Source organism: Hippocampus zosterae, chromosome 14 (assembly GCF_025434085.1).
Source record: "Hippocampus zosterae strain Florida chromosome 14, ASM2543408v3, whole genome shotgun sequence".
NCBI lineage: Eukaryota > Metazoa > Chordata > Actinopteri > Syngnathiformes > Syngnathidae > Hippocampus > Hippocampus zosterae.
In genome coordinates, this window is record NC_067464.1 from 2,179,597 (window position 1) to 2,205,934 (window position 26,338).

General features: G+C 46.4%; 2 protein-coding genes and 1 long non-coding RNA gene across 24 annotated transcripts in view; 1 reads left to right on the forward strand and 2 right to left on the reverse strand.

Moving 5' to 3' along the window:
- The window catches only part of ptbp1a (polypyrimidine tract binding protein 1a), a 76,022-nt gene extending 62,780 nt beyond the window's left edge, over positions 1 to 13,242 (reverse strand). For 2 of the 18 annotated variants that reach the window (XM_052085563.1, XM_052085558.1), the window contains exons 1-2: positions 13,115 to 13,242; positions 12,203 to 12,256 (exon numbers count right to left, since the gene is read on the reverse strand). In XM_052085563.1, the coding sequence (XP_051941523.1) occupies positions 12,203 to 12,256; positions 13,115 to 13,122 (62 nt within the window). In that variant the 5' untranslated portion in view covers positions 13,123 to 13,242. Of the gene's footprint in view, positions 1 to 1,173; positions 1,563 to 1,662; positions 1,741 to 2,061; positions 2,279 to 3,185; positions 3,279 to 4,232; positions 4,267 to 5,581; positions 5,740 to 5,859; positions 5,938 to 6,370; positions 6,552 to 7,393; positions 7,502 to 7,612; positions 7,787 to 7,892; positions 8,040 to 8,169; positions 8,343 to 8,538; positions 8,600 to 12,062; positions 12,094 to 12,202; positions 12,257 to 12,543; positions 12,646 to 13,114 lie in introns of those variants that run through there. The other 16 variants (XM_052085562.1, XM_052085557.1, XM_052085550.1 and 13 more) reach the window with 15 other exon arrangements.
- LOC127614350 (uncharacterized) overlaps positions 1 to 26,338 on the forward strand; it is a 130,023-nt gene that overhangs the window by 100,377 nt on the left and 3,308 nt on the right. The window lies entirely within an intron of this gene.
- The window catches only part of palm1b (paralemmin 1b), an 84,316-nt gene that overhangs the window by 48,426 nt on the left and 9,552 nt on the right, over positions 1 to 26,338 (reverse strand). The window contains exons 2-6 of one of the 5 annotated variants that reach the window (XR_007966461.1): positions 25,990 to 26,032; positions 24,962 to 25,042; positions 19,719 to 19,834; positions 19,319 to 19,389; positions 17,161 to 18,347 (exon numbers count right to left, since the gene is read on the reverse strand). Coding sequence is in view for 4 of the 5 variants with exons in the window: in XM_052085604.1 (XP_051941564.1) it covers positions 17,983 to 18,347; positions 19,319 to 19,389; positions 19,719 to 19,834; positions 24,962 to 25,042; positions 25,990 to 26,031 (675 nt within the window). In the remaining variant the exon portion in view is untranslated. Of the gene's footprint in view, positions 1 to 15,628; positions 18,348 to 19,318; positions 19,390 to 19,718; positions 19,835 to 24,961; positions 25,043 to 25,989; positions 26,033 to 26,338 lie in introns of those variants that run through there. The other 4 variants (XM_052085604.1, XM_052085603.1, XM_052085601.1 and 1 more) reach the window with 4 other exon arrangements.

A 26,338-nucleotide genomic window follows, 5' to 3' on the forward strand; every position in this document is an offset into this window, starting at 1 on the left:
CGGCGCTGGAGGCACTCGGGGAATGTGACAGCGCTTAAGACTTTTTTTTTTTGGGTGGGTTAAGAGAAAAAAAAAGTGCACAATAGCACTTGACTGTAGCATTAAGTCAAGTCGCCAAAGGAAACACCACCTCGCAGCTGTCCCCCTAACAGGTAGCATTACCTGAGTTTGGTGGTCAAACTGAACGTGAGCAGCCAGGTGAGCAGGATGGTAAGGGGGGAGGGGGGATTACCACCACCAAAAAACAAACAAAAAAAAAAAAAAACAACAACAAAGAACAAGAAATTAATCTACAGTAATAAGAAAAAAAGGCAAGCTGGACCAGAAAGTATGTGGGCCTCAAGGTAGCCCCTGCCAGCTCTACTAACAATTTCAAGACGTAAATGCTAAACATAAAAAAAAAAATAGAGAAAATGAAATAGATAAATGTATAGGTGTCCACATACAAACGAATGCAAGGTAAGGTTAAATGAGCCTGCGACACGATACCATTAAGAGCGCTACGTGGCCTAGCATCGGCTATCTGGACTTACATTCATCGTTTCTACATAGATATTGGGATACATGCACACAAATCTTCAGTAAACATTTGTGTTGTTTTTTTTTTTCTTTCTTCTTCATAGAACGAGCCTCAACTTCCCCTGACGCCGGAGTGACACTTAAGGCGGGCGGGTCGGAAAGGTTGGGTGGGTGGGGGGGTGAGTAAGGCACATGACTGTGTAGTCCATAAAGATAGCTTTGCTTGACAGACAGATTGTGTACGATGGATAGTGGTGCACATCCCAATGAGCAAACAGCCTTACAAGAAAATAGCATTTAGGGGGGACACATGAAGACGTTTGGTGATCTGGGAATTCGCCTTATATCATGTCCGACCGGCCAAACGGGCAGTGGGGTGAGGCACATGTCGTCGCAACAGGAATGCTGAAGTGTGTCGAGTACGGATGGTGCCGGCCATTTTAAGCAATTTGGTCTTTTTAACTTCGTCAGCTGCCTCAACTTTCGATGCGTCTTTCTTGCGCTTTTCTTTCCAAATCTGTTGTGCTTTTTCCTTATTGTATCGATCAGATATTGAACAGGGCTCTTTAAAAATTAAAGTCTTAAAACATTTTCATATAAGGCTGGAAGCTTTTCCCTGAATCATAAAACTTCCTTTTGGAGACCTGAGCACCCCCCCCCCACCCCAGACAAAAGTAAACCAACTAGCCATTGCTCTGATCAACATACATGGTGCCATTTGATATATATAAGGGGATCATAAAATAAAGGGGGTGGGGGGGGAATCAGATTTTGCTCTGATGACACTGAAGGGGAGTTACTTTCTGCAGAGAAACAGCTACAAAACCTGTCGTTTCCACCGAGTGCGACCGGGAGAACGGTGCGCAATCAAGATGGTGAAATGCGCTTCGGTGGGGGGAGCTGAAGGCACTCAGATGGTGGATTTTGAGAAGGACACTCTAAGGTGATGGTTCTCGCCCAGGTCGTGGTTGTGGAACTCAATCAGGCACTCGATGGCCTCCTCCACCGAGCCCATCTGGATCAGGGCCATCTTGCGGTCGTTCCTGTTCAAAAGAAGAAAGGGGGAGGGGGGGGGCTTGATACCTGGGCCTCAAAAAAGAGGACGAAAAATTAAACAAGGGGAGCAGGTGAGGGGTGCCTTACTGAAAGAACTTGAAGGCTTTGACCGTGGCTCCTGAGCTGGCAAAAAGCCTCTTGAGGTCTTCCTCCACCACGGCGGGCCTGAAGGTCGGGGACAAAGTTGTGAGCTTCCATTTCTCCTCGAACAGCAAAATTCTGCCACATTCTCACGGTTGGCAAGCCATAATTTCACCTATTTGCGGGTTTCTGTCAATCTCGTGCCTCGCGCTGAAAAACCCACATTTTTGTGTTTTGGCATTCTTGTCTACTGGGGTTCAATGTAAATTCTTGCTGTAATAGTTTATGGTATAGTTAAGGTTTCAACTATTGAGACGATATAAACATTTTAGTCCAGCATCCATGTCTAAGGGCTCGGTCTGCGTGATTCCAACCGTAAAGCTACCATGACAAAGAACAACTCACGGTATGTTGGACAAGTGGAGCGTGGCTGAGGGCGGAAAGATGTTTGAGTAGTTCTTGGAACCGGGCTTCTTGAAGCGATGCAGCGGCGAGTTGCTGAAGTCCTTGGTCAGGCCCTGGTCCTCCTGGCCTTCTCGCGGCAACTGCACCGTGGTGTGCTTGGACACCGTCACGCGAATGGCCCTGCCGTGCAGCCGCTGGCCGTTCAGGTGGCTGATGGCTGCGACAAAATCCAGATTAAAAGACATCGGTTGGCCTCCGTCTTTCCTCTCGGTACGCTGCAGAAATGCAAGTCTAAATCCAAAACATATGGGCTCACAACAATGGCCAGCTTGAGTCATTTTGTTTCGATTCCGTCTTGAGGCAAAACGGACCGCGTTGGGCATCCTGCACGTTTCGCTCAACGACATGGAGCCGTATCATGAAAGTCAAATGAAATAACTGACGGCCAGTTTAAAATTTGTGCTCGCTAACCTAGCGCAGAGCAAGCACACTGATGGTTGGCTTTGCGCGAATGTTAATCTCATTCACAGTTCTATTCGCTTGGCCATAATGCAATACTGGATTTTGAATTCTCGACTTGTGTTAATATCCGCATGAAACAAGGACTCAGAGGCTACTGTTCGATTTCATTGCCTCAGGCCAACAGAGTTAAAAATCCCCCCCAGTCTAGAGTACAATAATGCAAATTCTTCCTGTATAATTTTTTTTAAATGGCAGCTATGTACCTGTGCCAAGGACTCATTTAAATAACGATCCATTGAAATCAAACCACCTCAGGGGAGGGGGAGGACCCCCCCCCCCAACGTCATACTTACTCGAATTGTGACACAAAGGCACAGAGCAACGATAGCGGTAGCGTCTCTTGCTCTATTAAAGCGCAAACCTTCTTCACTTTCCTTCGCGAGCGTTGCATCTCATACCAGCTAGCGTTTTGAAAACTAGAGATTGCCAAAAATGACAACTGGAACTAGATTGGCCGCCTATGATTTAACATGGAAGCTTCACTATTGAGCACGGGTATGTGGCCATTTTGCACGGCAAAAATCGATCACAACCCCCCAAATGAAATGCATCCAACTATTTAACAGTAAAATCGGTATCAGAAAGAAAAAAACTGGTGCTACCTAGTTGAGCCTGTGTGCCATCCGCCATCTGGATCAGAGCGTTTTCCTTTTTATTGAACAGGATCTTGACTCTCATCACGTCGCCATACACACCTAGAACATAGGAGCACACCGTCAGACGGGAGGGCGGGCAAACGGCGGAACTGGGTGTAGTTGTCAAAGAGTCACACACACAACCAATCACAGCAGCCAACACAATTTTAATAACGATGCTACGGAATCTTCTAGCGAATGAATGAACGCGTGCTGATTTGAGGCCGAACTAAATTCGATCTGGGTGGCGAATCAGTCTAACCCTAAATAAGGAGCCTTTTGTTAAGACAGGACAGTTGTAGAATACAATTTTTAAAGTTAGGCTGTCAGGAAGGGGGCAGATTTAAAGGGGTTGGGGGTGAAAGGAAATAAAAGTAATAAAGTTTAAGGGGTTGGATTGCTTTGGCATGACGTTGATTCTTAAACAACTTGGAAATCTAGCCAAAATCATGCAGGAGTAAAACTACACATGCATAAATCAACACTGAAGGAACTACAAAGGACATCATCCCAGGGGTCTCACGTCAACTTTTGAGCTGCAGCATTTGATTTTTTTTTCCTGCTGCTTAGGATTTTTTTTTTAATTGCCACTTGTAATCCCCCCGCGCTGCAAAAAAAATGCAGAAACCAATTATAGCAGCAGCGTGTCCTCAGAGAAGCCACCACACACATTTCCACTGAGGGTGCTGCTCTTTTGAAAAAGAAAAAAAAAAGTGTTTTCAAGAACAGCAGCTGTTTAAAAATTAAATGCTGCAGGTCTGAGCACACCGAGCCTCCATGTCTCTCAACCCCCCCCCCCCCATGTCATCCAAAACCAGATCTCTCGCACTCACTCACACACACACACACAAAGACAAATAACCCCCACCCCTCCCTTGGCTTGGCAGACGACAAGCCATCGGCGTCCAAGATAATCAAATCAAACTTAAAGCCAAAATAATACGAGACCAAGACATGCCCACCTTGCCAGGTAACAGTAGTAATAAAAAAGGAGATGAAAGGATGATAACGTACCGAAAAGAATAAAGAGGCAGTGTGGCGTAACGCTCTTTAGAGACAGCAGGGGGAGCAGCGGGGCCAAAAAAGGGTGGGAGAGGGCAGGGACAGGGGACGGGGGAGGGGAGGGGGGGTCAGGGTACAGGGGAAAAGAGGCGAGGAGTGGAGGACAGTGGAGTGGAGTGGAGTCGGGACATGTCCGCAGGCCACAGGCAGCAAGGTCCACGGGAAGGCCACAGTACCATGGTGGAAGGAGAGAATGGAGAGAGGTCAAGGAGGAGAACGAGGAGGAGGGAGTTGATGATGAGGTGGTGGATGAGGAGGAGGAGGAGGCAGTGTGAATGTGGATATTCGGGGCAAAAAAATCAGTTGGGTGTGGGGCGATTGGGGTGGCAATGATGTGATTATTTATTTGACAGCGGTATCCAATTTGAATGGCCATTTTTTTGGGGGGGATGGCAGAGGGGGAGCAAAAAATAAAAACAGGAGACGAGGGTGTAATTGATCATTGGCCGTGCAGTGAGTTGGCAAGAGTTTAAGTGGGGCGGGATTGGACAGGGAAAGGGGGGGGGGGGGGGCGGGGGGTAAAACAAAAAAAAAGGAGGGGGAGAGAGAAAGGAAGTAAAAAAATAAAAAACAAGGTCAGTATACACAAAGAAATGTAGTGCTTCAGACAGTAGAACTGGCTAAATTAAAATGCACTGTCACTATGGGGAACACTAGGAGAAAAAGAAGAGAAAAAAGATTAACAATGAAATACAGAAAAAGGCAGAGACAATATGTACTTTTAAATCACACGCTGCACTTAAGACGACTTAGCATGGGGTTACACTTAGCGGTTGAAACAGTTTTAAATTAGCCATCATCTTTTTCTCTTTTCCCAAAACAATGATGAAACACAAGTGATATGCGAGTAATTCAGCAGATGCTAAACAAAATTAAAAAAAGGGGGGGGGGGAGCCCTAGAGACGCATTTGTAAGCAGTAAAAAAAGTAATATTGTCTCTCCAAACAACTCAAGAATGATTTCAACTTATGGACAAAAAAATGAAGATATGGAATGTTTTGGATTTTTTTTTAAAACAAAAACAAGAAGTTAGTGTACTTGAATAAACTTAAAATTGACAGTGAGCAAAGTGGCAGGTCAGAGATGCAGCAGGTTTGGTCATACAAACAAGAGGTCCGAAAAGAGAAGTGCTTTCAACCAAAATGGCCTGTTTTTTAAATTTTTTTTTTTAAAATCATCTCTTGAAAGTTTCGGCTGCTCTCCAGCTCGTCTGATCACCTTCAGGGGGCGACATTGAGCAGCCTGCCACACAAACATGCGTGCGCGGCCTGCTCAGAAAGCCTTGCCAAGTGTGTACTGACCTCCGGGTTCAGATTGCTGACCAACAGGACGTTGTGCCCGCTGGCGGCAGCGAGCCCGGCCAGGCTGAGGCGACTAGCGGCGGCCGCCGCCGCGGCCATGCTGCCGTGCCCGACGCCCAGAGAGGCCAAGGCGCTGGGGATGCCGGGCATTGCAAGACCTAAAAGAGGAGCAAACGGGTACAAAAACAAACAACAACAAAAAAAAAAAAAAAAAACAAGGTACTATCGTACAAATTGCCAATCCAGAGAAGATGCTGGAGTAAAGAGCCTGCACTGACCTGCTTGCTGGATGGCGAAGGCAGGCGGGAATGCATGTGCGCCTCCATACGGGGAGGCGGATATTATACCTGGTGCAGCTGTGGGGTGGAGGCAGTCTTTTAATGACTTTCAACACACCTATACAGTTCCTAGCACCGGGGAGCCACTCCAAAGCGCACATGAGTGGCCTGCACCGTTCTAAAAATATCTCACCAGTGATGAGACATTAGGATTTTCCAGGAATGTTGAGAAGTGAAGCCTACAACAGACGTCAACTTTATTTGGTGTTCCTTCAAATGGCGGCAGGCGTGTGCCCACTTTGACTTAACATTCGTTTGAATGGCACTCTTATGAAAACAGCCTCATTAGAGGGTGTGCACACTTGGGTAACCACATTGTTTTACTTTTACTTCTCAAAGGTTAGAAATCACTCCTCCTGGGCTTCACGTTTTGTGCCGCAGAAACGTCAGACACATCGTCCTGCATTTGGAAATGTATTCAAATAATTAAGCCGAATCGTCGCCGCCTTACCAAAGGCAGCAGCTGCCATGGTCTGGTGGTCCAGGGCGGCCTGACTGTCGGCGGTGGGGAGATCCAGGCGGGTGTAGTCCCTGCTCTTGTCGTTGTTGTACTTGACGTTCAGGTTGGTGAGCTTGGAGAAGCTGATTCTTAGCGTGCAGCAGGCGTTGTAGATGTTCTGCCCGTCTAGACACTGCGACCAAATAAAAATAAGACCAAAAAAAAGTCAGGATGATTTAAGTGGTGTGCCCTGACATACACTCGGAATTTCTTGTGGGTCAGCAAAACTGCCACTTTTTTTTTTTTGCCCCTTAGGTGGCAGGCACATCGGCCTCACAGTGCCGAGTTCGATTCCGGCGCCACCCTCCCTGTGTGTGTTTTTTTTACGGGCACTCCGGTTTCCTCCCACATTCCAAAATCATCCCCCGTAGGTTAATGGAACGCTCTAAATTGTCCCCAAGTGTAAGTGTGAATGGTTTTTCGTCAATGTGTGCCCTGCGATTGGCGTGCAACCTATACAGGGTGTCCCCCACCGACTGCCCGAAGACAGTTGGGATAGGTTCCAGCACAACCCCGACCCTAATGATAAAAAATGGATCGATGTTCCCCCTTACATTTCATGAGGCGCGACCGAGTTTTGCCGGGAACCCAACATTCATTAATGCGCAAACACGGGACATTATCTAATAAGAGTGTTGACGAAATTCTATTGAGCCAAAGCAAATATTTCACCCTGAAATAAAAACGGTCTGAATTAATCTCCAACGTACTAGCCATGCACGCAATAACACCATTGTGTGAATGCTAACTCTTTGCGCCGCGTTGTATGTGTGTCTTCCGCCATCTAGTGGAGAAGCATTTGTTTCGCCTGTCGCATTGATCAACAGATACGTTTGCTGCTAAATCCCATATTTTAAGAAAACCCTTACATTTCCAAACCAATTAAGTGTAACAATCATGGATAATCTCCCATCATTAAATCCCATAGGCTATAAAGTGAGCCGCCCCTGCCACCTTGGTCGGACCAACTCTTACTTTGGCGTTGTGGGCCATCATGGCGTCGGCATACTGGATGAGCGCTTGGAACTGGTTGTTCTTTGTAAATGTGATGATCTTCAGCACTGTGCCGAATTTGGAAAATATCTGGGGGGGAGAGGAGAAAAGCGCGCATGTTAAAAGCAGGCCTGCCTATTTGTTCAAGTGCCCGTGTGTGGGGGGTGCCCGGTGGGCAAGCGACGCCCTGGCTCCGCGCACCTGGTGCAGCACGTCCAGGGTGACCGGGTAGAAGAGGTTCTCCACGATGACTCGCAGGACGGGACTCTGAGCGGCGGCGCCCACCAGGCCGCTGGCGTCCGCCGCGATGGCCATGCCGGCGATCCCGCCGCCGCCGTGCAGAGCGTTGACTGCCTGCAGAGCGGCCTGGGCGCGCTGAGGGGGGGGCAAACCAGATGCATTACTTAGCACGCGAGCTATTTGAGGTGCGCTTAGCGAATCGAAAGCAAACCCATTAAGCATTCGCTCGCGCGCGCCTCACCACTTGGTTGGGGGAGTTGTCCGTCTTCAGCTCTTTGTGGGTGGAGTACTGCATGTAAATGGGGTGGTTTCTGATGACGGGCGTCACGGACAAGTAGTAGCTCACCATGGTCTGAGCACACTCTTCGCTGTTCAGCTCCAGGAACGCCTGTGGGGTGGAAATGGGAGAAGCACAAGTGCATTAAAAAAAAAACAGGAAAAATTAAACGACGCTCACGACAAACGCGTTTCATTGCCAACTTAAAAGACACGGCGCACATATGTTTAAGGCCCCCTACCTGGTTTTTCCCTTTCAGCATCAGCAGATTGGTGACTTTCCCAAAGGGCAAACCGAGCCCGATGACCTCGGCCTCGTTTATGTCGCTGGGCAGCTTGCGCAGGTGAACGACGCGTGACGGAACACCGGGACTGCGGACGTCACCCTTGAATTTTTTGCTGTCGTTGCCATTGGCTGCAAAGGGGGCGGGGCATGGGGACCAGAGACAGATACAATCAGGGGGAGTGAAAAGGCGTCTCTAGGCCTTCCTGAATAATGGATCGGTCGCCGCGGCAACACATACAACACAGACAAGGCAAGCACTTAAATGAGAGCCGACCCCCCCCCCCCACCACACACACACACAAACGTTCCATGGCAACCCCCCTACCTGAGTTCATGATATAGGGCCCGTTGGATATGCAGGAAGAAAAGAGTTCGTCAGATCCCCTCTGTAGGAAAAGAAAGAAAGAAAAAAAAAAGAGGCTTGCTTTAATGTGGGGAACGACAAGCGCGCAGGAGTGCAGGTGGCGAGCGCGGCTCTCATGTTACCCAACCATTGTGTGCCAAGGTAAGACGTACTGCAACCCGAGTCTTGAAAACACCCTTCAGAAGGAAACGCAAAACCTCGACTGGCCGCCAACAATGAGACGACTCGGCTTTGTCATTTGACACGACGGGGCCAGATTCTCCTGTTCGTCTTAAGTTCTTTTTTTTTTTTTTTGTTTCGCGTCACCACTAAAGATGATTTTCCAGGTGCACGAAGGAGTCGCTTTCAAAAAGGCGCACGTTGCAACACAGGTCATACATTCGCGTATCGGCTTCAGGAAGGAAGCAACAAAAACTGGTACGGTAGGTATCGGCGTCATTCCTTTTACGATGATCCCCGACGTCCGACGTTTTGAGTTAACAATCGCACCCAGCAAACTAGTTTGTGCAGGCGCATTAGCCAGGATTTTTGTTTTAGTTTCATACTAATGACCTAGGTGTGTTCCCCATACAAATAACGCGCTTGCGAAGTCATTAGCAACTTCGGAACGTGCCTTTATCATTGCGCGTAGACAACCACTCTCGTGACCAGCGTCGAAGTTTTCAAAACACTTCCTGCCATTCGGCACTCTCAACCGGGTATTCGAAGGGAAACGCAAGTCGACGCCATCTCAACTGGAAAGACGGTGATAGCCTCCCAACTCTGCCCCCCCCCCCCCCCCCCCCCGCGCCCTAGTCCATCCCCAACACTCAATGTTGCTCACATGGCCCGGCGATAATGAAGTACGGCAGTCACAAGAAGTGGCTCAGTCGACTAAGCTCCACAACGGGGGCCCACAATGAATGAAGGTCCTGTTCCGGATGAGACTGGGGGGCATTGTTACGTGGCAGAGCGTAAACATATGGAAGCCCCCTGAGGACTCGCCGGATTTCAAGAGGGCCTCGCAGTTGTTCTAAAAACGGAACCGGTCGCACGGGTTCGCGAGCATTGTTTTCATGGCCGGTGAACCCGACAGAGCCTTTGCATTGCACAAGGTGGGAGGTTCCCGGACACGCAATACCTCTTGCCAACGGGTGGCCAGGCATCAAATTGGACACCTACCCCCCCGCCAAAAAAACCACGCACATCTCGCCTTACTCCTTTGGCCCACGTCTCACCACGCGTTCTACTTTTTTCAGTATTTAGCCCGTGTGATCACATCGACAAGGCACAAACATTGTGCTGGCTTCCTTTCGCACGAGTTGAGTAAACCCTCTTGTCCCGCAGAGGGTCAAAGTGACCCATTTTAAAAGTAGCAAAAAATAGTATTGCCATTTTAAAGTTCCACTTGGCATCCATCCTCTTGTCTTATCCTCTCAAAAAGTTCTTTTAAAAAAATGACAAATGGTATGATAGCGGTAATGCATTACTTTCAGGTAATAATGAAGGCAACCAATATTGCTTTTCATTTCCGACACCTTTTGGATAAAACATAATCTTGGGTCATTTTGACCCGGAAACATTATTGCTGCTCCTGACAACTTGGGTTGATGGAAATAAAACAACTCTGTGGATTTCCTCCCCCGTTTTGACAATTAGGAAAATAACTCACGCCAGGGGTCAAACTGAGCGAGGACACCGCTGGTCCCGAGACCCGAGGAGTGGGCTCCACATATTTTGATTTTACCATTCAACCATTCCAAACAGTACATTGTACACGACTGTGGTATTCAATAGCACCAAAAAAATGTAATCTGGCCATGAAAAAAAAAAATCAAGGACAAGGCTCCGGCCTGACTCGATGTGGGCAGATGACGTCACGCCATCACTCAACAGAACCGGGGGGGGGGGGGGGGGGGGGGCAGGGGGTGAACAGGAAGAGCAGCAGCAAGACCAGGCCTGCTTCCTGGCTTCTAGTTAACTCCCTGATGAGGACTTCATGATTACACGCTTCATGGTATTTCCCTCATTCTAATTATAACCAACAGAGCTGAGAAGCTACATTATGTGTAGAAGCAAAACCATTGCTTCTTTTGGGGGGTGATGTGTGTGTGTGGGGGGGGGGGGGCGTTCAAGACTAACATAATTGCACTAGATGAGCCCGTCGTTCTCTCTCTCTCTCTCTCTCTCTCTCGGCACTGACTGCTAAATAGACATTCAGATAATGGTGACGCATGACTGGCTCACTTCCTCAACATGTTGTGCGGCTTCCACTCAAAATGGAACATTTGAACCGTTTGACCGCTTCTTAAAGAACCTACTCGTCTTTTTTTGTTTTGCGCTAAAAACAAAAAACATTTGGACATTGGAGTAAGGTAGTAAAACGATGGCGAGGTGCAGGTATGCGCATGTTCCCCCCCCCCCCCCCCCCCCCCCAATCATCTGCCATTGCGGTGAATGGGAGGGGGCGGGGAGTCTCACCAGGGGGACTTTGGGGGAGGAGGGCGGCTTTGGAATGTGACCGTGGAATTCCAGACGCTCTTCCCCAGACGAATAATTACAAAGATTCCAGCAAAGCGGGGCACAGTCGGCGAGCGTCGCAAACACTTATTTATCACAAGTGGAGTATCCGGCCATTAGGGAGACGATGTTGAAAAACAGGCTGGGCTGGAAGGAGAGAGGGAGTGGTTTTGTCCCCCCCCTGTCGAAGGCATGTACCTGGTGACTTGTTCAAACAGACACGCAGACCTTTGGCCTGCCAAACAATGGCTCCACATTGCTTCCAGTCATGCCATCCACGCTATCCCGTTCCCCCAGGTGCTTTTACGGAACAGAGAGATAAAGCGTAGCAAAGTCGCATTGGCCCGGACTGACCAACAACTGTGGTCCTTTGATGTTTGCGGCAAAGTCTTTGAACATCCGCCCTAAAACCGACGATTGCTGCCGAGAGATTAAACAAGACTTTTAAGATTCAAGCCGTTTTTTTTATTTTAAAGTTATGGCCCAGACAATACTCTCAAGTCCAAGGGGAGTTGAAAATGCTCCCAGAGAACACGACGAATAAACAGGAAGATTCATTTTCAAAATAGCTGCGCCGTTGACGGCCAACCGCCGCATACCAGATCGGACGTCATGAGAGATGATTGCCGTCGCAACCGCAACAAAACGGCTTTCGACAGCACTTTCATAATTACAGGGGAGAAGCTGGCGCAAATGGACAAGCCAAGTCTTTCCCAGTGTCCGCAAGGCTTCTTCACGCCATCGACCGTTCACAAAGTACACGTAAACAACTGACTTTTGAGTCTCGGAGGTACATCTGTGGAGCTTTTGGGCACGTATTTAGGTCAACCAATCCTTTTATGAGGCACCTTCAACAATTACACAAGAAACAAGACTTCATAACGCGGGTAATAAAGCAAAATCCCCCCGCCCCCCCCCCCAGATAATCTCCCTTCCCATGGATAAAAGCAGTTACAATGAAAGAAAATAAGACAAACGATGCTTACCTTTGTGCCAACTGATATGTCATGGACACTGCTGTGAAAAAAAGACAAAACAAGAAGGCCGTCAGCGGGAAATTGAGCGCAAATGTAAAGTAATACCAAATTCTTGAACAAGGGGACCGCAAGAAAGAAAACCTCCTTACTCAATTTCAGGGACGTAGCCGGATCCCAGAGGGTACAAGTCAGCGTCAAGGCGGCTGTGAAGTTACAGGAAAAGAAGACAAACGCAAACTTTCAGCGCTCGAGTACGCAGAGAACATATCGTGAAAACGGACAAGTCAAGTGAGCACACTCCGGGTACACTGAACACGAACAAAACAAGACACGAACACCATTCCAACTGTCGAATTCAGGTGATCGACGAGGGAAGGTGGGGGGGCGGGGGGTTAGAAAAATAACACAAGAAGATGCTGCGGGCGAATTTGAAGCACCCCCCCCCCACCCCCATCCGACGAACAAACGCCACGCCATAAAGTCGCCTTACTGTGGTTTGATAGGGCTCCCCCCCGGCGGTTGAAAAAGTCCCTGGGATTGAATCAAGGCGAAATGTTGGGAGGCGAAGACATCGGTTGCTTTCAACATGGCCCTGACTCCCCGCACAAAACATGAATGCGGAAATGAGACACGTTGCTTTAGCTCGACCTGCCCCAACTTAACTCGCTCGTTAAAAAAAAAATAGACGGAAAGAAAGACCAGTATAGCTTAAGCAACCACATTATGAACTACTGCCCTCCTGCTATATCCGCCAACAAGATTGCGAAAAGTCTTCACGGGAACATAAATGAACATTTTTTTCCAAAACTTGACGACGGCTAGCGGAGGTTAACGGCTAGGCTAGCAGCTAACTGTTGCATGTTTGGGTGAGCGTCCGCGGAGGAGGAGGCGGAGGGGAGGAAGAAAAGGGGGGGAAAAAAGTAAATTTAAGTAACAACTTTCGCCAGCGGAACACAAAAAAAGCGACGACGAGGACGCCGCGAGGCGCCCGTAGGTGTGAGCGCGCGGAGGATTTACTCGCGGAAAACGGCGTCGCGGAAGCGGTTGCGTTTACAACTCACCCGTCCATTGCACAAGAAAAAAACTGCAGGTCTGAGGCGAAGGTAGGGCGGCAGACTTGCTTGATTTTCTTACAAAATGGCTGAACGCGCGCAGGCGCGCGCTGATTAGTCAGCTCGCCTCCAACAGGCCGGAGAAGGCGGGGATTAAAGGCGACCAGCACTTCTATTGGTCATAACGGCCATCAGTTATGTTGAAGGGGGCGGGAGAATGAAAAAAAACAAGGCCGCGGCAAATTTCCACTCATCGGCTAAAATATTGGGAACACCAGCTGGTTTTGATTGACGTCGTCAAATGAGACATTAATTTGCAATACCCCAAAAGCATAACGCATTCCCTTGAAAAAAAGTATTTTTTTTTCTGAGTAATGTATTTTGGGGTTTTGTTCTTTTTTGGGGGGTGGGGGGAAAGCATTTTCTCTCTGGTGATAAGAGGTATTTTTCTCTGTACTGTGTATTTTTTCCCTGTCATAAAAAAGAATCGAAAGACCGAAAAATACATTACAAAAAAACGGAAAAAATAATCTGAAGAATGGTAATAAATATTTCAAAACACACAAAATCAATGAAACACAAACAACATCACCAGATACTGTAGTCCAAAAAACATAGCCCCAAAATACTGGGAATTTTTTTTTCCCAAGAGAATGTAATACGCTTCCGTAGTTTCAATCGGTGTTTCCTGTTATCAAACCGAGATACCGTATGTCAATTCATTCATCCATCCATCCATATTCTTATCTACTTATCCTCACGAAGGTCACGGTCATGCCAGAGCCTATCCCAGCTATCTTCGGGCAATGGTGGTGGTGGTGGTGGGGGGGCACCTGAATTGGTTGCCAGCCAGTCGCAGGGAACAACCATTCACGCTCACACTCACACCGAGGGCCAATTTAGAGTGCTCCATTATGTTACCATATATTTTTGGAATGAGGGAGGAAACCGGAGTACCCGGAGAAAACCCGCGCAGGCACGGGAGAACCTACAAACTCCAGACAGGAAGGCCCGAGCCAGAATCAAATCCTGCAACTCAGCACAAAAGTTAAGGGGTTCTCTCCACCTAAAATCTTTGCAAACCTTGTGACACTGTATCAAACTGAGATAGTTCCAATATTTTGCAACTCTCTGCTAAGTTTTTGGACTTCCCTACGTGGTGAAGGACCAGGAGCATGTCATTTGGAGGCCCTCGCTCCACATCCATATCGCGCAAGAGTTTGAAGATGAATGCTTATCTCGTGATGAAAACGGTTTGTGCTGTTGTCTTTCAACTATATTTTAATTCGACAACAACAAAATAAAAACAACAAAAAAAAGAACCATATCGGTGCAATGTGTATGTTTGCCCTTTACTGGACAGCAGCTGGTGCTGAAATTGACCCAGCTCCAAAGTTCATGATTATTTCAGTGCCGCGCGGACAGGCGAGTGCGTTTTGCAAGTTCCACAATGACTCACAAACGCCCTCTAGTGGCACATTGAAAGAACTGCAATTTGCAGTCACGTGACATGAAAGCAATCAGTCACTTCTTCATTACTCATTCACCCGATTTGAGTGACACAAACAGTACTTTTACTCTTATTTTGGAGGACAGGAATAGGCATCAGCGTTCAACCCAAGGTTGTTTTTTTTTTCAAATGCACAATTAATTAATATCAACGATTTAGTCCTGATATAATGAATCCCGAGGGTGAAAAAAGGATATTTACGCTGGAGAAAAACACTCATTGCACATCCATGCACAAGGTCATTCCTGACGAATGCAAATTTCTTTCCAACTTCCCGCATGGAAGAAATTGACCATACTTCTTGGGAATGCGAGAAAGGGAGAAGTGGGTGTGCCTTGGCTCAGCGGTAGAGTGGTTCCAGGCGTTGGGGGGGGGGGGGGGGGGGGGTTACTCCTCGGCCATTGTGACCATGTCGAAGTGTCCTTGAGCAAGACTCTGAACCCTCAGTCGCTCCTGATGTCGTGTCATCAGGAGGTAGATGAGGTAGCAGTGTGAAGCACTTTGAGAAGCAAAGGGAACCCCCCCCCCCCCGCCCATTTACCATTGACTTTTTGACCAGGTGAAAAGAGGCCAAATGACGCAGACGCATGATCGGCGGGTGGAAGATGGACTCCAGATTCACAATTTTACAGTGAGCATCCGCATGTGTAGATCTTGCGGTTCCTTCGAGTAGATCTTCTTCCGGTTCCGCAGGCTTGACCGTGTGACTCACCTGCCCTGAATTCAAAGGGTATGCGAGGAGTCACTTCGATTGGCCAGGAATCAAGTTGGCCGTGTTCATTCCCACAACGGCGCATACGCCTATTTCTAACTGTGACCTATTACGGAAAATACCAAGAGAGAAAGCAAACTCCAACCATGCGAATTAAAGTCACTTTCTGTCCCACTCACACACCTGTATTGTTTTTGTCCTGCGGTCCAACAATTTGGCCCACGGGGACAAAAACAGCACAGGTATGTTTCCAAGCATTAAAGCCGACTGTACCAAATCCACCAACCAATCAACAAAGGCCTTTTTTTTACAATAGCAACAGATTTTATTTGGTTCATAAAGACACAAAAAGCCTCGAGCGTGAGCTGCACAAAGCCCGACTCCTCTTCTTCTTCTTCTCGTTTACGGGCCTGCAAATCCCGATCGGAATCCCCGCTTGCTTTTACATTCACGTGAAAGGGTGAGAACGCGCACATCAAAACAGACTAAAACAGTGACGTGACGGTCCAAACAGTTGCAAGGCTTCATGCAGTGCTACAAGTTTTCCTTCGGAGGGCGAGGGCAACACCGACTATCCTTCCCCCCCCCCCCTCTGGCGGCTGTGCAACTCACTTGTTCATAACGGCTGAAATAATACAAAAAAGCTGTGACTTTCATGTACATATATTAAAATATGTAAATAGATATACCACACATAGTATTGACGGAAGCGTCTATGGAGTATATTGTGATCGAACGGCGGCTCTCGTGACTGCGGCTGGATTGACGCTGCATGGTTCAAGTGGCACGATACAGATTTTTTTTTGGGGGGGGTGGGAGGGCTCTTCAGTGGTACATTTTGGATATGAAAAATGCATCTTTGTTCATCTATCGATGCTAGCGACTATCTTGCACCAGATGGCAGAAGCCACGATGCACCTGTTTAAGTTCCAAGTTTTGCCATTCATACAACTGAAGTACAAAGTAAACATGACAACAACTAAAAAGGAACCAGATTTTACACCGGGCAAGCAAATTTGTTATGACATTTGGAAGACGTCATCATTATTTTCATAATTTTTGCAACATTTTTTTTGTTTGGTGGTGTAGCGTGAGCATTTTCTCATGTCGACTGTAAAGCTAAGCTACAGCAAAAGCAGACGACGAAATACGGCATCAGCAGAACGATCGCCGACAGTTGGGACTAACGTGAGCATATTAGTAAATATATTCATTCATTCATTCATCTTCCGAGCAGCTTGATCCTCACTAGGGTCGCGGGGGGGTTCTGGAGCCTATCCCAGCTGTCTCCGGGCAGTAGGCGGGGGACACCCCAAATCGGTTGCCAGCCAATCGCAGGGCACACAGAAACGAACAACCATTCGCACTCACACTCACACCTAGGGACAATTTAGAGTGTCCAATCAGCCTGCCACGCATATTTTTGGAATGTGGGAGGAAACCGGATCACCCGGAGAAAACCCACGCAGGCCCGGGAAGAACATGCAAACTCCACACAGGGAGGCCGGTGCTGGAATCGAACCCGGTACCTCTGCACTGTGAAGCCGAGGTGCTAACCACTGGACTACCGGGCCGCCTTAGTAAATACAATCTGTGAAGAAAAAAAAAAATCAGACGCATCTTGTTGCCTTTAATTTGATACGTAGCGCCCGAGGAGAAACAACCAATCAGTTTCAGGTATCATTATTTTCTTCTTGTTGTTGTTGTTGTGAGGCCCGTCGAACAAATATAATATTTTTGTTTTTTCATGACAATGAATGAATGTGACGTTTAACATTTTGGTACGTTTGTATTGTGACTTGTTGAAGTTTACTTACAACGTGGCACTTGGACCTGCAGCGTAAATCCTACGCAAGTTAGTCAAAAGGCGCTGGTTAATGACACAAAGCTTACATGCAAGTTAACGGTGATCGCCGTGATGGATTAGAGACAGAACCGAAAAATAAAATAAAATAAAATAAAATAAATACACTGTATAAAAACATAATTTCATATCAATATATTAAAATACTATTCAAAATAATATCTTGGGACAATATTGCAATATGAAATTGGCTGATAAATAGTTAGCTAGGCCTACACAGAGATATATATTCCCAAGCGTCTGTGCCTTGTTTGGACTATTAATGACTTTTTATTTTTCTTCAATTCATTTTTTTTTTTTAAGCTTTCCAGGTTTCCTACCCCGCCCCTTTTGATGGGGTTGTGGTACAATCCAGAGAGCTAGCGCCATTTCCTCCCTTTCCAACAATAACAACAAACAGTACAGTACACCGTCCCATAATCATAATCAAAACAATAACAAAGATATACTGAATACAATAGACGGAAAAATAGAAAAATATCAATAGAAACCAAAAGTCAAATACGTGTGTAACGTAGGCCGAGTACTTTGAAGTCTCTGTGGTTATTTTGTTGTTGTTGTTTGTTTGTTGGGAGCTGGAGCTTGTTTTGGCTCTCTAAGGTGGTAAATTGGCATTGTACAGTCCTGACGCTCGCACACACACACACACACACACACACACGCGCACGTACACGAAGCTAAAGTACACATTTGCAAACAGACACATGCGTTGGCGCACAAGCCTCCACATTCACACGTGCATCCTCACACACACACACACACACACACACACACAAGCGCGCGCGCACACCTCACATGACCACGCAGCACTTGCAGTTTTGTTTCTTCTCCTTCTCCTCCACCCCTTCGGCCTTTTCCTTCTCCGCCATGCTCCCGTTGGGAGGCGCCTGGTTCTCCGTGGACGCGTCCCCGCAGGCCCCCGCCGCCAGCTTGGCCTCCCCGTCCTCGATCACCACGAACTCGGCCTTCACGTTGCCGTCGGCCCCGTCAGCCCCGGTTGCCGTGCGGCCCTCCTGCTCTTCCTCCACCGTCTTGTAGCCCATGAAGACGAGCGTGACGGGGTTGTCGGCGCTGGCCTGCTCGGGGCTGGGACCCAGCAGTTTGGCCTCCATGCCGGCCAACTCTCTCTTTGGGGTCTGCACCACGCCGTTTTCACCTGAAGGGGGCGGTAGAGACAGCAAGTCGGGGGATGATGTGGGTGGGGGGGCAGGGAAGAAAAACTTCTGTTCACTGCGGGATTTTGCAGATCCACCCGTGACAAGGTTATTCCAGGAAAAAAAAGTTGAGAAAACCTTTTCATTTTGACATGAAATAAACATATAAACATTCATAATAATAGTACATGAAACGACAGCTTTAGTTTTTTAAAACAAAAACTTAGTTCCAACAAAAGTATCATTCATTTTTCATTCATTCATTCATTCATCTTCCGTACCGCTTGATCCTCACTAGGGTCGCGGGGGGTGCTGGAGCCCATCCCAGCCGTCTCCGGGCAGTAGGCGGGGGACACCCTGAATCGGTTGCCAGCCAATCGCAGGCCACACAGAAACGAACAACCATTCGCACTCACACTCACACCTAGGGACAATTTAGAGCGTCCAATCAGCCTGCCATGCATATTTTTGGAATGTGGGAGGAAACCGGAGCACCCGGAGAAAACCCACGCAGGCCCGGGGAGAACATGCAAACTCCACACAGGGAGGCCGGAGCTGGAATCGAACCCGGTACCTCTACACTGTGAAGCCGACGTGCTAACCACTGGGCTACCGGGCCGCCTCATTCATTTTTATTTTGTTTATTAATATCAGACATGAGGGGTTTTTTTTGGGAGGGGGGGAATATAGAAAAAAAAAAACTAAAACTAATCCTAAAACTCAAAAGCGCTGAACTCAAAAGAAGCATATTAGAAAAATGAAAACTAACAAACCTGGAATAAAATGTCATCAAAACTAACACAATTTAAAATCAAAAGTCACGCAAGAGCTTCAAATTTAAGTACAGCGCGCTGCTACTTTTACCAGTTCCATCGGTGGCCTTTAAGAGCTCTCGCTCGGTCTCGGGGAGCAGCATGAGGAAGTTGCTATGGTTTCCGCTCTAATTGCGCATCGCCGTGGCAACCAGACATACCTCCATTTTCTCTCGCCACACCCTTATTGGCTGGGACTCCCGTCTCCAGTTCTTCAATCTCCTGCTCCAGCCTGTCACGTGGGCATGCGCACACACACACACACACACACACACACACACACACACACAGACTTTGACCATGACCTTTTCATCATTTTGCTGAAAAGTTCCACGCGCTTCTCGATAATTCACGAGATCGTAGAAAAGGTTATCCAACAGCCACAGAGATGCTAGTCATCGCTTCTGTTAGCATTAGCCGCAAGCTAACACACTGAAGGTTCAATGTGTACTGTTTGAACTGTTGCAAGGCAATACTGTATACATCAAGTACCCCCTCCTCCACCCCCCACAACCCTGACACAAATTCCCCCCCGCCCCCCACACACCCCTCAACACTGACCTGAAAATGACCTGCTCGAGGATTTTGGTCTTCACCTCCTCCTCCTGCAGACGCTTCTGCGTCTCCTCCTCGGCCGGAGCGCCGTCTAACAACCAGCGCTCCCTCAGAGCCTTCGACTGTCAGGGACAAAAAGGGAATAAGTCATTGATTTCACTTGACGCCGCATATTTATTTACAAATGTACGATGAGGTTAAAATCAGATCACAACTGGTAAAAAAAAAATAAATAAAATAAAAAAGATGAGAGTATTGTATTTTCATGACCATAAGACGCACTTAAACGTCTTAAATTTTCTCCAAAATGGCCGAATAACGTGAATGCTGTTTGACTTCGAGCATAATTGCGACAAAGGTCTTCAGGGCCGATTTGAGAAATTTGCTCCCTGTGACGAGATAATAATAATAAAAAACACGCCGGACTCATTAAACGCCTTTAAAGCCTTTGATCCATTTCCAAATGCCATCATGCGGTGATCTCAACCGCCGGCCATCCCGCAGATAGCAAAAACAAAAACGTGTCATGGCTTTGAGGTCAAAATCGAAAACACGGTGGGGCCTTTTGTGCAGCTGCTCCGACAGGAAGTGACGCGGAGGCGACCCCTAGAGGCCGTAATTAAAAGCAGCTGGGAACGGTTTTCCAAATCCCGTCGGACCAAAAAAAAAAAAATCTAGACTTGTGAATTCCTTCGCTATGATGCAAAAAGAATCTCGACAGTCCCTGTTTCCTTTCCCCCCTCACTCTTGTTTCCTGCCGTCTTGCATGCATCAGGCAGTTGGTGAACTTTTTGCGGAAGGTGTTCAAACTACGTTGTAAATGTCGGAGTGGATCCCGGCCGTTTCTTATCTGGAGCTTTTTAATCTGTGGAAGTGCTTTTCTTTCTACGTTCCCAGGCAGTGTGGCAGTGCACACACACACACACACACACACTTTAGAATGAAAAACTTGTGAGGACTGGGCTAAATGTCCTCACTTGTCAAAAATGTCCTCACTACGTTGGTCTTATAATCACAGTGGTCCTCACAAGAACAGTCATACAAACACACACACACACACACACACAGCCAAATAGCATGCAATGTGTGAAAGTCTTTCAGCAGTGTGTGTGATAACATTTCAGTCGTGCGTATGAGAAAATTTCAGTTTGCTATGTGAGAGTTCATTCTGAATAATCCCTCAGACGGCACCTCATAGTCAAGACTGGTGTCATACTCACATAACACACACACACACACACACACACACACTTTAGAATGAAAAACTTTTGAGGACTGGCCTAAATGTCCTCACTTGTCAAAAATGTCCTCACTACGTTGGTCTTATAATCACAGTGGTCCTCACAAGAACAGTCATACAAACACACACACACACACACACACACAGCCATATAGCATGCAATGTGTGAAAGTCTTTCAGCAGTGTGTGTGATAACATTTCAGTCGTGCGTATGAGAAAATTTCAGTTTGCTATGTGAGAGTTCATTCTGAATAATCCCTCAGACGGCACCTCATAGTCAAGACTGGTGTCATACTCACATAACACACACACACACACACACACACACACTTTAGAATGAAAAACTTTTGAGGACTGGCCTAAATGTCCTCACTTGTCAAAAATGTCCTCACTACGTTGGTCTTATAATCACAGTGGTCCTCACAAGAACAGTCATACAAACACACACACACACACACACACACAGCCATATAGCATGCAATGTGTAAAAGTCTTTCAGCAGTGTGTGTGATAACATTTCAGTCGTGCGTATGAGAAAATTTCAGTTTGCTATGTGAGAGTTCATTCTGAATAATCCCTCAGACGGCACCTCATAGTCAAGACTGGTGTCATACTCACATAACACACACACACACACACACACACACTTTAGAATGAAAAACTTTTGAGGACTGGCCTAAATGTCCTCACTTGTCAAAAATGTCCTCACTACGTTGGTCTTATAATCACAGTGGTCCTCACAAGAACAGTCATACAAACACACACATACACACACACACACACAGCCATATAGCATGCAATGTGTGAAAGTCTTTCAGCAGTGTGTGTGATAACATTTCAGTCGTGCGTATGAGAAAATTTCAGTTTGCTATGTGAGAGTTCATTCTGAATAATCCCTCAGACGGCACCTCATAGTCAAGACTGGTGTCATACTCACATAACACACACACACACACACACACACAAACAGTAATTCAACACTCTCCCTCCACCAGCAATGCAGCCAATCTAAAAAAAAGTGCTTTGTTTTCACTCTCTCGCTCTCTCTCTCTCTCTCTCCACCTCTCAATCCCGCCACACCCTAGCCCGGCAAGAGATGACATCATATAATGTGCTAATATACACACACACACACACACACACGCATGCATACACAAGCGTGGTTGTAAAGTGTTGTCTTTGCATTGTTCTGCGGCGTAAAAACTTGCAAACGTAGTAGACAAAGGGCGGAACTGTGGCACACACATTCACACGCGCACAAATGCAAACGCACACACACACACGTGCGCATGCACACACACACACACACACGGGCCTCTCTGGATATTACATCGACTCAGAGGGAAGACTTTACATCTATCAAAAGAAAACAAAACTAGATGGATTTGCATCCAGGTCCATTAAAACAGGTCACAGTGCAAAGTCGGCCATATTTGTTGATGATGCAATGTCCCAAGAAACTATATGACACTTGCAAAATGACTTTCCGAGCATCTTCGCTTAAGCTAACCAGCACTTGATCGAAATAAAGATCTCATTTCGGTCTGCTCATAATATCACATCGTGTCATCATATCATATCATCGGAATGAATGAGCATGATTGTCCCCCCCCCCCCCCCTCCCAAAAAAGTGCTCTCTAATACTCTGAAATGAGACAACTCAATGGAAATGAAAAGAACGAAACAGGCGCAGGTGCCCACCATAGCCTCCTGGGGGCAGCATAAGACCCATACTGGTATCATGAGGACACTCGATTTAACTCAGTGCAGAGGATAAATAAGACGTGACTGAATGTCTAAATGGGCGTTTGTAGTAAAATACCATTTACATCTTCATCCAATGGACACAATTCAAAGCGAGGTGAAGAGATTCATTTTAGATAAAAGTAGTCCTCTCGCAACCATTTTGTGAGGGTCAATTCGGAGCGTATTTTTTTCTTTGTGGGCTGGGGGGGTTCAAAGGAAATATAAAATGTGGCATGGTGAACTTTTTCAATGAGACTTGCTGCGGCTAGCACAAATTCCTTCCGATTGGCGCGTTTGATAACACTTTCTATGTGCGTGTGTGTGTGTGTGTCTGCGAGGCGTTTCCTGTTGGTGGGAGTGGGACAAAGCTGCGTTTCCTCTGCCTAAGCCGTCTGCATTGTCCAAGGCTCGTGCGTTCCCGTGCTCGAGATACACAATGACCGCACACGCAAACGTGATAAGAGACGAATTCTGAAAATAGATGAACGTCTACGTGCTCTTAGTAAATGGGACAGCTGTAACAACTGTGTAACGACTGTGCTTTTAGTCAATTTTTCAGGTATTCTGACGACGTTACACTCGCTACGTTTAAAAACAGATATCTGGACTTGCTCGCAGTGTGAACTTGACGCGGTGTGCAATGGGAGCCCGAAGGCGGTCCACAAAGGCAATATTAACTCATTCACTCCCAAAGACGTTTTTAAACGTCTTTTCAGACTTTGTCTAAAATTGGCTGGTACTGAATGAGTTAATTGGAATACCGTATTTAGACTAGTGGGGGGCCGCATAGAACGTAATATTGCATATCGGTGTAAAATAAGTACTTCAAATTTAACACAGGCTTTTTTTTTTTGTACTCGAGTATTTGTGCTTCGACCGAAGTACCCTTGCCGCCTCCGCTTATCGGCGACCTCGCCAAATGCCTTTGATAACGTTGACGCACCCACTGACAAAAACCTTGCCTCTTGATATGACAAGGGCTTGCGGACGCCATCGTGTGTGTGTGTGGGGCCGGGGGGGGGGGGGGGGGGGGAGCTCCTGGTGTTATCTGTCGTCCATTTGGAACATTCCGTAAAAGTGGTCAGTGAGGTTTCGCACACTGGTTGAAGGAATTACTGAGGCTGGGAGTCGGAGCTCGGCTCTCACCATGGGCGCCGTTGCTCGGGAGGCCTGCAGCGAGCTGGCAGCGTTTGTTTCTCATCAACTTGGATTTAAGGGCTTTAAAAGGTTCACAGCTCAGCACGACCCGACACTCGTTTTTGCAGTTAAAGGGAGAAACGACTGTCAAAATAAATAGAGGGAGCGGTTGCTATTCTGCTCTGATAGCAACATACACATTGTACACACACACACACACACACATGCGGAAATAATACCATGAAATAATTCATGCTCAGTTTTTAATTCCTATTATTTCAAATAATTTTATGATTTAACCAATTAACATTTTCCGTTATTTACGATAAACTAATGAACGGATTATCCAATGAGCGCTAAGAATTCATAAAGTACAAATAAATGTCAATATTTGAACGAAGCAATTTTTGCTTTTTGTTACCATGACAACCAGGGCGGAGCTTATCGGGTTGAGTTTGATGACACAAATACCAGCGCTTAAAAAAAAAGACAGTAAAAGGACATTTTGTATTTTCACTGGCAGAGGCAGCACTTCATCACCAACTTTTTCTGATATACTAAAAGACAACCGCATTATTATTGCATTACAAATCGTGTTTTTTATACATTTTGGCAGATTCGTTTTTTTTTTTTTTCTAGGAAGGCACTTTTGACGGTATAAATAAAAACTCACGTTTGCATATAATTTTACCACAAATATTCTCTGGCTGGCAATGCCTTATTATTGTTATGCTTCTTTCTACTTCCAACCGGTTGAGAATGACTCAAGCTAATTATTTTTTATGACAACCATTTTTTTTTTTAAAGTGGCTCAGTGCATCAGCAAAAGCATCCAAATTCTTTGTTTCTATTCCTTCTGGCAAAAAAAGGCAACTATAGAGGAGGGAAGGAAAGGGCGGTGTTGTCATGCCGCGATATCAAAGGGAGCTGAAAGACATATTTTCACAATAAAGCAAACGGATTCAATTAGTGATTCATGACATCCCTTTACATTGTGCTCAACTCATTTCCTCCCGGCTTCGGCTGCCTTTTATGACAAAATGAATTCAAGGGAATGTTTTGAAAACGATGAGGGCACTGTTTAATTTTGGGCAGGGGGGGGGCGTTGGTTTTAAGTGGAGCGTACCTTGAGATGTTGGAGTTGTCGTCGGTCATCGTCCAGCTGCCTCCTCTTGTTCTCAATCTCTGTCTGCTTCTTCCTTTTCTCCTACAAGCAAATGAGTACATGATTTATATGGATGTCATGCACCCAAAAGCGCAGACGTGACAAAAATGCCCCCCCCAAAAAAATGCTGACATTCATTCTTCATTTTTATTTATTTTTATTTATTCATTAAGGAATATCGATCATAGCATTCAAATCATGCGGCAACAGATCCTTCACTTTATTTTTCTGCCAAGGTGACTCAGCTTTTTTTAGACATGAATTAAATTTAAAAAAAAAGTTTTCAAGTTTGAGCCATTTTTTTTTTAAGAATGTCGGTTGAAGTACCGCCAAAGGATTTTCTTTTTAGGAGGGGGGCACCTACCATTCAAAGCATGCAGTGACATTTCCAAACTTTTACTGTTTTCTGCATGAGTGCCTGAATTGAAATGAGAAATGCATATGTCACCCCCCCCCCCCCCCAAAAAAAAGATTATGTGTGACTTTCGGGCCCTGCTTCATCATTTATAAGTGTTTTTTTTTTTTTTTTAGCATGAAAAATGACAGAATAAGCAAATAATTGAGTAGATTAACTTTTGAAAATGTATGCTCCTTGTGCTCAAAAATATACAAAACTATTTTTTGGGTGGTTTGATTTTAAGCTATTTTGGTTGCATTGAACAAATAGTGATCAAATTTGCCACAGGATTAGCAGTTTGTTGAAATAGTAACTGTCAGTGTTGGAAAATGAGAGAAAATGTTTAAAAAAAAAGAAAAAAAGAAGAAAGAAAGTGTATGCGCGTGTGTGCTCCACATCTTTATTCCATCCAATAATATTTATCTTTCTTTTAAGCGCGAGTATTTACAGAAATAACAAGCGAGAGGGAGTGCCTAAGTGCATTGGCGTTTGATGTTCTCTCGTGGTGCCGGGAGATGGGACATAATCGGATTTGGGGCTCAGGGTCGTCACGGAGAGCCAATAAGATGTTGCGTGTTGCTTTTCTACTCACAGCGATGACCTGGAGCCTCTCTTCTTGCGACACCTCATCCATCCTAAAGATGGCATGAAAGAGGGAGAGAGAGAGAGAGTGAGAAGAAAGTCGAGCAAACGTTTGCTGACTGCGGCATTTGCCCGTTGGCCGCCCACGACGACAAAACTGTCAACAAGTTCGATACGCGTTGCTTTACTTTGCTTTGGATTCTTTCCAGCGCAGGAGAGTCGGTGGAGGCATGCTAATGTGCCAGCAGGAGATTCCTGCTCTACTTGTAATGATTTCCAGACAAGAGGAGTGAGAATGGAAGGTGAAAAGGGCTGCTGCACAAAAAAAAAGGGCGGCGGTAATACTGGGAAAGTGGTTA